We start from the raw sequence: 13,617 nt of genomic DNA on the forward strand, positions 1-13,617 counted from the left end.
TTATCAACACGTTGGATGTCAAATAAATATTACGGTGGTTCTAAGAAGGCTTTAACGTTACGTGTCATTTTCCCCCCTCTTTTCTACGGTGAATCTACTTTATTTTGGGTTCATGCTCTAGAAGAAGCTGGCATAACGGATGAGTGATGCAAATACAAAACACATGTACAACGGTGGATACCAGCTAAACACATCGCTACACCACGTGTTTTTGCGACGTAAAGGGATCGGCTACTCACCCCGCCACTAGCCGATGGCTAGTGGTTGGAGCTCTGTGGGCCCCAACATAATGTAGGTGTTTCATCCATGCCGATCCACCCATTCTTTCAGATAATTTTATGGTGTATGCCCAAAAATAAAGTGGATAAAAATCTCAAGTGGACCACACAGTGTTGATTGAACGCCCACCATTAAAAACTTCTTAGGGGCTACAAAAGTTTTGGATCAAGTCGATATATATATTTTTTCCTTTCATCCTGTATGAACTAATCAACAGGTTAGATATTAAATAATCATTACAGTGGATCTAGGAGGCGCTTAATGGTGGACATTCAATCACTACTGTTTTCCCATCGTGTGGTCCATCTAAGAGCTATATCTACCTATTTTTTTGTATCATGGCCTAACGTTTTCTTTCAAAATGGATGGAACGAGTGGATAAAATAAATACATCAGGGTAGGTCCACATAGCACCGACCACTAACCACCTGTCAGTGTCCATCCGCGTCCATAAACAGATGGACGCAGTACGAGGAAGACCAGTGCTGCCGCTCCTCGAACTCCAGGTTATACGAAGAGATCAAAGTTACATGGCCCCGTTATATCCACACCGTTCATCCATTTTATGAGATCATTTTAGAGCATTATACTAAAAATGATTCATATCTAAAGCTTAAGTGGACCAAACCACAAATATGAGTGGGGACAATGACTTCCCCATTAAAACATTCATAGGGTCTACCAAAATGTTTATGGACGAGGAAAAAGAAATATCAACAAATATTATATTGACCTAAAACTTCTCTGACCCAAAAGGGTTTCAATGGTAGACATTCAATCCCTAGTACTTTTTACAGTGTGGTCCACTTGATCTTTGGATCTGTCTTATTTTTGGGTTCAAGCCTTACTTACAAGCTAGGGGTGTACACGAACCGAGCTAGCTCGGTTAGCTCGCTCGACTCGACTCAAAAAAGCTCAATTTGACTCGGTTTGAAGCTGAGTTCGAGTCAAGTCGAGCTGATTTTTTGAACTCAAAAAGGAGTTTGAGTTGAGTTCGAGCACGCCCAGCTCGACTCGGATCGGATCGAATTCAACTCGAATTCAGATCAGATCGAACCAGTTCAGTGACTCGGTTACTTTGCCATTGATGTTGCTCACCAAGTGTTTGATAAAATGACTCAACAAAGTGTGGCTGGTGGCACTAGCAAGGAAGTTATGTAAGTAGGGTTGATAGGATTGTAAGTAGGAAATCCTGAAGTTGAGAAGCCTATTACGCGAAGGGACAGCCCCATTTCTCATACTTTGCCATTTAATGATCCTAACTAGACAGCCAGAACATCATAGTCTGGCAACTTGGGATGCACATGTCCCTCATTCAAACTCGACATTTAAGGTTGAAAAGAAGTGGCACGGATTGATTCCATTAATACCTCCGTTGGGCTAGTCAGATTAAGCGGGGAAGAATATAATCTAGCTGAACGAACTCCTGATTCTGTGTCCAAATGAGTTGCATCTTCATTTGTTGACAGTTTGTCCTGATTTCATTGATACCATTGCTTCTGTTTCACATACAAAGCGATTCTGAAGGCACAGTCTAGGTGTTTGTGGAAATGCCTCAATGGCGAACTCGGCTCGATCTTGGCTCGAACTCGGCCCGAGCTGCTAACCAAACCGAGTTGAGTTGGCTAGTCAGGCTCAAGGACCGAGTTGAGCCGAGTTCGAGTTGAGGTCAACTAGTGGCCGAGCCGAGTCGAGCTGAGGCCTAAAGATCTTCGTGGGACCGGGGAGGGAGTTTCAATCGATCTTTTCTAGGATTCCTTATCACACTAAGCACTGATTTCTTTCCATTGATAGATAAGAGGGCTCCTCCCTTGAACAAACTCTTAAAGGTTAGGTTACTACCTGCCTCTACGGAAGAGGTGTACTTTATACCACCCGGAGGTCATATAGATCGGAACCCGAAGCGATAAGAACAAAAGAGTTGGTGTGGCCACAACTACAACTACTGGCGCTTCAAAGGGCTTAGATTCTAAGGGTGCTACTGAAAGAGGGTGTAAGCCCCGAAAGCCTTTGGTACTTCAGTAGGACCCTTAAACCTCGACTCGGTTCGACTCGATGTACACCCCTACTACAAGTTGGCCAAATGTAAAGACGGTTGTGATATAATACATATCTCATGATGGGACCCACGTAACTTGGTGACGTCAATACATCAAGTGGTGTGTGGTACATTAGCCAATCCACTTCGATTGGCATTCGGTGCTACCGATAGTGTCTTTGCAGTGCGGCGGTGATTTTGCCATTTCATTTTAAGGATGCAAGCCAAAAATCAGGCACCCCAAAGCTTAAGTGGACCACACCATCGGAAACAGTGGTGATAATAACATCCATAGCCTAAAAACCTTCCTTGAAGGCTCACTGTGATGTTTAATTGAAGGTAAAACACAAATATCAACTTTGGAAACGGATTGGCTACTCCCCTGCCACCGGCAGGGTGGCTGATGGTTGGTGCTCTATGGGCCTCGCCATGATGTATGTGTTTCATCTATTTCATTCATCCATTTTTACGGATCATTTTAAGGCTTTATCCCAAAAATGAGAGAGATATAAGTCTCATTTGGACCACACCATAAGGAAACAATAGTGATTGGATATCCACCGTTAAAATCCTCCTAAGGCCCACAGTACATCCAATATGTTGACTAGGTCATTCGAACCGATGAAGAGAAAAAACAAAGATCAGCTTGATCTAAAACTTTTATGGCCACCAAAACGTTTTTAATGGCCAACGTTCATTCAACATTGTTTCTGTAACGTGGCTCACTTGAGATTGGGATATACCTCATTTTTTTGGTATCATACCCTAAAATGATTTAGAAAAATAGATGGACAGCATGGATGATTTAGAAAAATAGATGGACGGCATGGATGAAACACATAGATCATGGTGGGCCTAAAGAGCACGACCATCAGCCATTGTCCGGTAGAATGGCGGGTGGCAGGGATAGTAGCCAATCCGTTTCCATCAACTTCGATCTAAAACTTCAGTGGCCGCAAAAAAGTTTTCAACGCTAAGTGTTTAATCCACACCGTGTGGTCCACTTGATCCTTAGAACTGCCTCATTTTTGGGCACGTATCTTAAAATGATACCGAAAAATGGATGGACGGTGGAGATAAAACCCATACATCATGGTGCCCCCCTAGAGCTCCTGTCCGTTACTTGCGAGAGACTGGCGGAGTACCCATCTGCATCCGGATTCCGTACGGACATCGCGTGGGCCCATGGGCATTCGTGCGGAGCTACTCCCTGCAACGCCAAACACGCGTCCCTTCGTCCGGGCGCATAATAGATATCCTCTTACGCCTCAAGAATCGAGACGCTACCTGTGCGCACTACGCCCCTGCGGCCCTTTTCCACATTCCATCGCTGGTTTCTTCAAACTACTACTTTTCTCCTTCCTCCCTCCCTCCCTTTCTCTCTTCGTGAAAAATCTTCTTTGTGAAAAATCAGCAAAAGCAGAACCGAAAAATGCCGTAAGAATCGAAACATCTTCTGCTTCAAAAGGTCAGTTCCCATCAATGCCTCTAATTTCTCTCGAATTTATTTTTCCGAAACCGTGGACAATAATCCATTTCTCGATATCATGGGTAATTCAGCGTTGACAGAACCCACTCTCTTTAGTTTTCAAGGCCTTGGATTAGCTGACAAGGGTAGTTTCGCAAAATAAATGCTTTTGCGCACAAGGAATTTCCCTTATGAGAAGATAATCAATTTTCGTTTGGTATATAACTGATCTGTTTCTATTTATTTGCTGCTGTAACAGAATGCTAGAAATTATCATCCAATTGGGTGACTTTTACTATCGTTCGCCCATCTGTTTGCCACTGATAAGATGGTTGGGATTGTTGTAAATACAAAGATTGAAGTCTTGATTCTTAGGGTCTGTTTGATTTTCTAATTACAGGGGTAATTCTAGGTAAATGGGTAATAATTATTTACCTCTGTGTTTCCGGTTGGATTTCCAAGGTGATTTGACCGCCACCTTTCATTTATAGCACTCCTCACGTCACCCGAGGAGAATAAAGTTAAATTGTGGGGCCCACCTTGATGTTCGTGTATTATCCACACCGTCCATCCCTTTAGCCAACTCATTTTAGGGCATGAACCAAAAAAAGAGGCAGATCCAAAGATTAAGTGGATCACACTACTGGAAACAATGGGAATTGAACTCCTACCATTGAAAGCTTCTTGAAGGCCCTGGAAGTTTTGGATCAAACTGATATTTTTGTTTCCACTTTATCCATGACTGTGTGACCTTATTAATGGGTTGGATGACAAATAAACATCACTGTGGGCCCTAGGGAGAAAACAACTTTCAACCATTGATGTTTTAATGATCCTTGTTTCCTAAGGTGTGGTCCACTTGAGCTTTTGATTTTCCTCATTTTTAGGCTCATGCCTTAAAATGTATTTTTTAAAAGGATGGATGGTGTGGATGACTCATATATATATCATGGTGGGGCCCACATATTTAAATCAGTAATAAAAACATTTGTATGGACCGATTTTTGAAACGTAATTCCCGGCAACTTTCAAACAGGTGTAGTAAGCAATAATCAGGTAATTCCGTGTATTTAACAGGGGAAATTAAAAATCAAACACCCCCTTAGTGCTCTTCACTGGAGGCCATTGCCAATATGGCAAAGTCTCAACTTCAGATCAGTGGGACAAAATAGTAGGGCCTGCCAGATGAACGATCTGAATTTTGTGTTTGCCTCCTCAAATAGACCCATCATGGCTACTTCCATTCTTATTTTCACAATGATAAGAGCTTATCCAAGCCTTGGAGAACCTTAGGGGCTATCACTAGTTCCATAAAAATCAATAGAAATGGAAGAGGTTCTCCACTGATGTGACAATTTGGGGCGCTTGTATGGCAAAGAAAAGGGAGGATTTCACAAAGCAATCATGGTGCTTTTTCATAGTTTAGAGTATTTGACACAAGATACTAGGTGATTGTTGTCTCACAAATATGAGATTTACACTTGCATCCAAACGTGACCTCTAAAAATGAAATCCATGTGTCAATAGTGCTTATGGAAATAATCATTACCCAATTATTATCTTTTCTTTCATTTTTCCTTGGAATACATGTATCCAAACATGGCCTAGGGGTTGTTTGGCAACCTAGAACTTGATTCCAATTCCAGGAGTGCTAAATTTACACAATTTGGCACTCTGGATCTTTGGTTAATTTGGATTGATATCCTAAAAAGAGGTAGCTTTCAATTTCTCATCAGAAGCTGGCTTGCAAAATCCAGCTTGCCATTTCCAGGTTGCAAAGTCCAACCTATGAATTCCAGGTTTTCAAATGACCGCTAGAGAAATTAGACTAGAAGTAGTAGTACTTTGGTTCTTGTTTGGAGAGAAAAACAACCTCCAAGACCCAAAATGCAATTGAGGAATCAGGATATTTAATTACTCCATAGGCTATTTGTAGTGTTTACAACAATCTCCCAATATGTTAATAGTCCTAATTATAATCCCTAAGATAATTCCAAGTCCAATCAAACCAAGGTATTCAATAATAGTAATAGTGGTGATAATGGTCATTGCCATTACCTTTATGATACGGGCCGTAACGGTTGTTACAACTCTTTTTTTTTTTTTTTGAAATTTTTTTGTAATGGCTCCATAATGGGTCATTTTGGGGCTGTGATGGATCGTTGTGCACAACAACCGGCCCCCCCCCCCCCCCCCACACACACACACACATTTAAACGGCCGTTATGGCATCCGTAATGGTAACCACCGTGGTACCATTACCATTAAGTAACGACTGTTACTGCCATTTTCATAACTATTTTTGGATGCCACGAATCTAACATATTAGAGATAGTGATAAACCCAAACATTATGTCCAAGATAATGGTAATATCTTAAATTAGTAACCTAAATCTGCTCTACATAGCAAGTCATGCACTCCCTACTTGTGCACAAGTATTTGAAATTATTACTCTAACACCCACTCCAAAACAACCTTTCCCTTAGGGTCGTGGTATTATATGGTGGTATTGGCCAGCTTCATTACCCATACAATATGGGCCTCGTCGGCTGATACAATTCTCTTATTGGCCTATACGGCCTTGCAACGGCCAAACTTTTCTTTGGGGAAAAATCTAAAAAATTATTGATAAAATTCTAAAAAATATGAGGACCCCAAATATGTTAAAAAAAAAATAAATTATTTTGGACATGTATTTGATGGTGTAACGGGTCATTCTTTGGGAAGAATGTTGTTTGTTGAGCAGTGTCAACTTGACTCGCTGAAGGTTGACCAAATAGGCCCTAATTAAACACGAATCAAGCATGATTTGGTGGATTATCACTTCAATATTTCAATATTTCCCAATGTAAAAAATGGGAAAATGGGAAAATGTAAAAAATGGGAAACGGCCCTAATTAAACACGAATCAAGAAGAAAATGGGAAAATGTAAAAAAGTGATGGTTTACCCCTTCTTTCAATATTTCCCAATGTAGCCCACTTCACTTAGATTTAATGAATCTTGCTCAAATTTTATGTTTTGATCCTACAAGTTGGGCTAGTTCTAATTTGAAATTAGTGTACAAGCTTCCATCTGGTGTTTTGAATAGTGCCCGTAGTGTAGTGGTAGCGCCTGTAGCGTTTTAACATGCGTAGCGTATGTAGTGTGCACATTGCGTATGTAGCATACACAATGCATTTTTTTTAATAAAAAAAATAAAAAATAAATGGTAATTATATTTTGTATTTTTTTGAAAGGTAATCATTTTTTGTATTTTGTACTTGATACTTTCAACCTGTGGGATTTTAATTTCTTTTCGTAATTATGACTTGTGGTTTCAATTAGACATTATCAATTATAGTTTGCTTAAAAAGTTAATCTGATAATAATTAGATTCGGTTTATGTATGTGAATTGGCTTTTAATAAATGATGATTAATATCTTGTTTGAATATGCTTATACTTGAAAAAATGAATAATCTTTTAGGCATTTATATATATATATATATATATATATATTGTTTTTTCCGTACTATTTACGCTACACGCTATGCTACTTACGCTACACGCTACAGAGGGCTGAACGCTACGTAACATGTTACCCCTATTTAAAACACTGCTTCCATCATAGTTGAAATGAAGAAAGAAGAAGAAGAATGAGAGAATTAAGAAATAAAAAAAAATTCAAAATGGGCCCTTTATGGCTGTACCGGTCTGCAACAACTGTAACAACCCCATAACGATGCCAATATGGGGTGTATCGGCCAATAGGACCCATTTTTTCATAACGGACCGATTCACTCCCGTATCATGTTTCTTCTGAAGGAGCGCGGAGAATCTAATATCAACCATCATCAAATGGAGTGGAGAAGGAAGAATGCTTCATCAAAGGGTTCCAGTTTCAACCATTATTAGGCCAACTCGCATTAAGATGCTCAATTCCCCTTGAATAAGATCGAGCCGGTAATACTGGCCTTGGCCATGACTTAGGATTCCAACTCTGATGCTAACGGATAAGAGCTTATCCAAGCCTTGGGAGAACCTTAGAGAAATCACACCAAAAGTAGTTCGGTTCTTCCTTGGACGAAAGAACGACCTTTGAAACATAAATACAATTGAGGAATCAAGATACTTAATTATAGTGTGACAATAATCTCCCAAGATCCCACTAATCCTAATTAGTCCCCTAAGATAATGCAAATGCCAATCAAACATATCCCAAAGGTAATGATTTTTATTTTATTTTATTTATTTATTTTTTGAGAGATAACAACTATTTTATTAAAAGGCTCGTAAGGAATGAGCAAAGAATACAAGGGACGAGCCAGAGCTAACTAAGAGAAATAGCTAAGGCTGCCTTTACATGCAAAACCCCTCCTAAAAGATCTTTCACTTTTCTTATGACATCTTTGGGCTCAAGTCGAATATTCCTAAAGCAACACCTATTCCTAGTCCCCCTTGGGCCCCCAAATATAATATATATATATATATATATATATATATATATATATATACACACACATATAAGGAAAAAATAGAGTAGTAGGTTTCCCCAATCGCTTCATGCTTTCGTTGTGCCAAGCCCAAAGAAGGTCCTCGATAGTCGATGACATCACCCAATCTGTTTCAAATAAGGAGAAGAAATGGTTCCACACCTTACCAACAAAGGAATAATGAATGAAAAGATGGTCAATAGACTTCTCATTGCTCATGCACAACACACATATTGATCATGGCCCTTCACTGGAGGTTGTTAATCGTAATAATTCTTTTGCGGCATGCCAACCACACTAAGACTGCAACTCGAGGAGGAGCACCATAAAACTAGTGTTGAAATGAATGACTGATGGGGCGACTTCTTGGCTTTGAAATCACCTCAAAGAGCGACTTGACAGAAATTGTCCCGAAAGGATATCTTGCCCAATTGATCAAATCATTCTCTCGATCAACAAACTTTGCATTTCTCAAGATGTCGAGAAGACCGGCTAATTCCCCTATCTCATCTTCCGATAAATTCCTACGGAAGGGAGGAGCCCACACTACCGAACCTCTAATAGGAGAGAAACAATTTGCCACAAGGACAAAGTGATTTGGAGCAAGCCAAGCCAATCTTGGAAAAAAGAACTTGGAAAGCAACTTCCCCTCACCAAACATCTATCCAGAAGTGGATGCGACGACCGTTTCCTAGGGAAAAAGAGATTCCCCTACACAACATGATCGTTTGCTGCGACCGCTTTCCAAATAGCTGAGGCCCTATATAGAGAAGATGCTCTCACAAACCATCCATTATCCTGTATACCATACTTAGAAGCGATCACATGCCTCCACATTCTTCCCTCTTCCTCTGAATCCCTAGATCCATTTACCAAGCAGAGTTGCATTCATGTCCCCCAGGGGTTTGATACTCACCCCTTCCTCAATCAGCCTACAGACCTCGTCCCACTTGAGGAGATGAAACTTGTTCCCCTCGCTAGCACCTCTCCAAAGAAAGTCACGCCTCGGCCTCTCAAGTCTTGATAAAACTGATTCTGGGCATTTAAAAAGGGACAAAGTAAATAGACATATTAGTCGACTTAATGAGAGTTAGGCGACCTCCCTCTGATAGACATCGGCATTTCCACGAAGAGAGATTCCTTGCGATCCTCTCAATCACCTTGTCCCACAAGTGAGTGGCTGGCTTTCAATGCAAAGAGGCAATCCAAGGTAGGTCGAAGGGAAGGATCCAGTCCTGCACCCAAAAGACCTGGCGAGACTCTAAAACTCCTCCTTCCCCACATGACTTCCGAGAATTTCTGATTTTGACACATTAACTTTCAAACCTGACACCGCTTCAAAGCAAACAGTGAGTTTCCAAAGATTATCAACCGCATTCGCCTCCGCCTCACAAAAGAGTAATGTGTTATCTGCATACTGAAGATGAGTAATCTGGGGACCCTTGGCTGTCACCTTGAAACTACTAAACAAACTATTAGCTGCACCTCTACTGAAAATGGAGCTAAGAACTTCCCCAACCACAACAGATAAATAAGGGGATAGGGGATCACCCTGCCTAAGCCCTAAGCCTTCCCGAGGACTTGAAATATCCTTTTGGAGACCCATTAATAAGAACATAATAGAAATGAGATTCGACATAAGATCTGATCCAATCCTGCCACTTCTAGCCGCAACCCAACCTTTGAAGCATATAATCCCGCCACTTCTAGCCACAACCCAACCTCTACTGAGAATGGCACTAAGAGCTTCCCCAACCACAACAAGTAAATAAGGGGATAGGGGATCCCACTGCCTAAGCCCTCCAAAGGACTTGAAATATCCTTTTGGAGACCCATTAATAAGAACATAAAAGAAAGGAGATTGGATGCAAGATCTGATCCAATCTTGCCACTTCTGGCCACAACCCAACCTCTGAAGTATATAGTTCAAGAAATCCTAGTCTACATAATCATACACCTTTTCGATGTCTAGCTTGCAAACTACTCCCTTTTGCTTCTCTCTGTGTTTGGAGTCCACATACTCATGGGCCACCAATGCGCTATCCAGAATTTGCCTTCTTGCCACGAAGGTGCCTTGGTTCTTTGAAATAATCGAAGGGAGGACCTCCATAAATCTAGAAGCAAGGATCTTATAGGGTGCCCCAATGAGACTAATTGGCCTGAAGTCTTTAAGCTTAATGGCCCCTTCTACCTTAGGGATTAGCACAATAAAAGACGTCCACTTCAAAGGAGCACCACCAGTCTGTCACGATCTTGCCCAAAACCCTTGTTCTCCAGCCAAGCTGCCTCAACCGAAAAGGTCTAGGTCCTCAATTTTCTTCCAACACTTCAAGAACAATAGGGCAGTGATCAGAGACAATTCTTGGGAGCCTACGCTGATTTGCTAGAGGATATTTATCGACCCAATTTGCCGAGACTAGGAATCTGTCTAGGCAATACAGGACAACATCCTCCCGACCATTCGATCAGGTATATCTAACCCCTGCCAATGGCAAGTCCAGCTGATGCTTATTAACCCACTCGGAGAAAGCAACCATACTCTTTGTCATGTTTCCTCCCTCGGATTTTTTGAACGGAAATCTACCAACGTTGAAATCCCCACCAACACACCAAGGGGCCTCCCATCTTTGTCTGATATCTTCGAGCTCCTCTTAGAATTGGTTGCGAAGGTTTTTAATACACAAACCACATACCGAAGTCGTAACCCACTGAAACTCCGATGCAATATCTTGCAACAAAACAGAAACAGAGAAAGAACTAGAGAAAGAATCTATCTTCATCCACTTATCAGAATTCCAAGCAAGAAGGATGCCCTCCGCAAACCCCTCAGCATTAACAGAAACCCAATCTTTATTTTTTAAACCCCAAATAGAGTCAAACATAGATGAGGAAAGGGATTGAAGCTTAGATTCTCGTAATGTGATGATGTTTGCTTTGGCTTTCTTGCAAACTTTCCTTATCTGAGCCCTCTTTACTTTGCACCCCATGCCCCTCACGTTCCATGACAACACTATCATTTATCACTGCACTTGCCCAATCTCGCCCATTTTCCACTACTTGCCTTGGCTACAACGTCGTAGTTGATGGAACATTCTAGACTCAACAACTCCCTCATACCTTTTAGGGGACTTCCTTGCCTTCAGATTCTGCCAATCTTGTTGCTGTTGAGCCGCCATTGCTTTTACGAATACTGTTCCGATGACAACCAACAACACTCATCTAGCCAAAACATCACCTGAGATATCGCAGCTCTTTCCTTGGCAGAAACCACAATCGACTTCTGTAGCCACTCCCACGATTTGTAAACAACATCTTGTTTCAATCGCACTATCTTCTCTCCTCCCACATATTCAATCGAAACAGGAATACTTGTAGCCGCAGTTGATTTAGTTTTGGGCTTCTTGGCCCCTACTGTCAAACCCCCTATGTGATCTCCCTAGGTTACAGGCCAATCCTGGCCCTCTGCACCTTTAGCTTCCTGCCCCTGAAGCTTTCTCCGTGGAGCATCTTCATTGCCCTGGCTAGTTTGTCTTCAGAGCTCATGTGTACAAAAGCAAATCCCCTATAAGAGCTCGTCTATCTGTCTCTCGGGATGACGACTTCCACGACAACACCTGCTCTTTCGAAAACCCTAGAGAAATTAATGGGGAGCCAGCCTTCCGGAAAACCTTCCCCATACATTGTAGGGTATCCAAAGAAATTGGATTTTCTCCCAACATTACTCCTCCCCTCCCCTCTTCCTCTTCTAGACAGTTTCCCACTCCCCTTCCTCTTCATCCTCCAAACTTTCTACGATTGGAGCAGTCACCCTTCCATATGTGTTTATGACTTTCTCCAATATCTCCCTGTTGTTCCTGTCAGTGATCCCTTGCCTTGGAGCGTCCATGTTCTTCCGTTGCTACTTCATTCTAATTTTGTCGCCTGGGAGCTGCACCAAAACTGATAGATGCTGTGTTGGGGTCTGCCACTTCATTTAATATGTTCTTCCCAAAGGTAAAAGATATATATATATATATATATTTGAAAGATGATGCAAATTTATTAGGGCAAGAGCTAAAAAGAAAACAAAAACTATAAAAACAGAAAAGAAAAGAAAAAATTAACAAGAAAAAGGAAGAAAAAAAAACCACAAACTACAAACATGGGAGCCGCAAGACCTAGCCCAAAGGGGCCTTAAACACCCTCACTGCAACCACTCAGCAACATACATATGACCCGACTGTAGACCCTGTCCATCTCCAAGATAATGATGCTCTATTAAAATAGTAACCTAAATCTAGCCTACATAGCAACTCATTCACACCCTTTCTGTGCATAATTATTATTTAGAATTATTACCCTAACAAATAATTAGAAGAGAAATTGAGACCAATCTCATAATATTGTTCTCTGAAATTTAGGTTGCACTGGCTTTAAATAGTGATTTGTTGTATTTGATTTCCACAATTTCTAGGCATATCGGTTGAAAAGTGATAGCTTGCCTAATGTGGAATCCACTCTATTTATTATTTTATTTTCAAACAAGGCGCCTTTTCAAAATAGAGTCATGTCAAGATGATTCCTCGAGAAATGTGATCATGGTGTACGTCCAAACGCATCCTTGCATATGTGATTTTGATTTCTTCTTCTTCTTAGCTTAGAAGCTAGATCATGAATCTTCTCAAATATAAAAGAAAGTTGCCTAGATTACTAAGAGATGTATGGTCAAATTCCATTTTCTAATCTTACTCTCAAATTTTGCCGTTAAAAATTTCCTAACTTGAGATACAGAACATGCATTGATATCGTCAATAATATCACAGATGCCGGGGAATGTATCGCTATTTGAGGGAAACATTTGGAAAAAAGGTTGAATTTTTCAGTGAAACTTCAAGAGATGTTAAAAGACACTTATTTACTCACTTAGGACACCAAATATTACGAAAAAAAAAAAAACTATACATAATAGGTTTCCATTTTATTGGGGCCTAAAATGTGTTTTTGAACAAAAGCAGTGCAATTATATCTTAAATGAGTTAGTATTGGACAAATATCATATAATGTAATTAATAAAGTACAAATAGTACATCCAGAAAAAATATCCTTGCCTCAAACCCACATAGAGTTATGAGGTGGCTTGAAGTCATCTTCTTCATCCGCATTAGTGCGGCCATTGGACTGTTGCTCATGTATCATTGATACTCATCTTATCTGAATTGGATTAGTATGCTCATTAGTGAGCATTGCCTAATTTTGATTGTTTGCAGTTGTTACGGCTCTGCACCTTCGTATCCATATTAGTATCCTACATACATCCGCTCGTAGTTATACGACTGATATCCCTGTCAATATGTGTAGCCATGCTCCTATTGGTATCCA

General features: G+C 40.7%; 1 protein-coding gene across 5 annotated transcripts in view; it reads left to right on the plus strand.

The window, feature by feature from the left end:
* The first annotated feature begins 3,487 nt into the window (after positions 1 to 3,487).
* The window catches only part of LOC131223828 (reticulon-like protein B16), an 85,027-nt gene continuing 74,897 nt past the window's right edge, over positions 3,488 to 13,617 (plus strand). For 4 of the 5 annotated variants that reach the window (XM_058219341.1, XM_058219342.1, XM_058219344.1 and 1 more), the window contains exon 1: positions 3,635 to 3,785. Coding sequence is in view for 1 of the 5 variants with exons in the window: in XM_058219340.1 (XP_058075323.1) it covers positions 3,503 to 3,785 (283 nt within the window). In the remaining 4 variants the exon portion in view is untranslated. Of the gene's footprint in view, positions 3,786 to 13,617 lie in introns of all 5 variants that reach the window. The other variant, XM_058219340.1, reaches the window with a different exon arrangement.

This window comes from Magnolia sinica, chromosome 13 (genome assembly GCF_029962835.1).
Source record: "Magnolia sinica isolate HGM2019 chromosome 13, MsV1, whole genome shotgun sequence".
In the NCBI taxonomy this organism is placed as follows: Eukaryota; Viridiplantae; Streptophyta; class Magnoliopsida; order Magnoliales; family Magnoliaceae; genus Magnolia; species Magnolia sinica.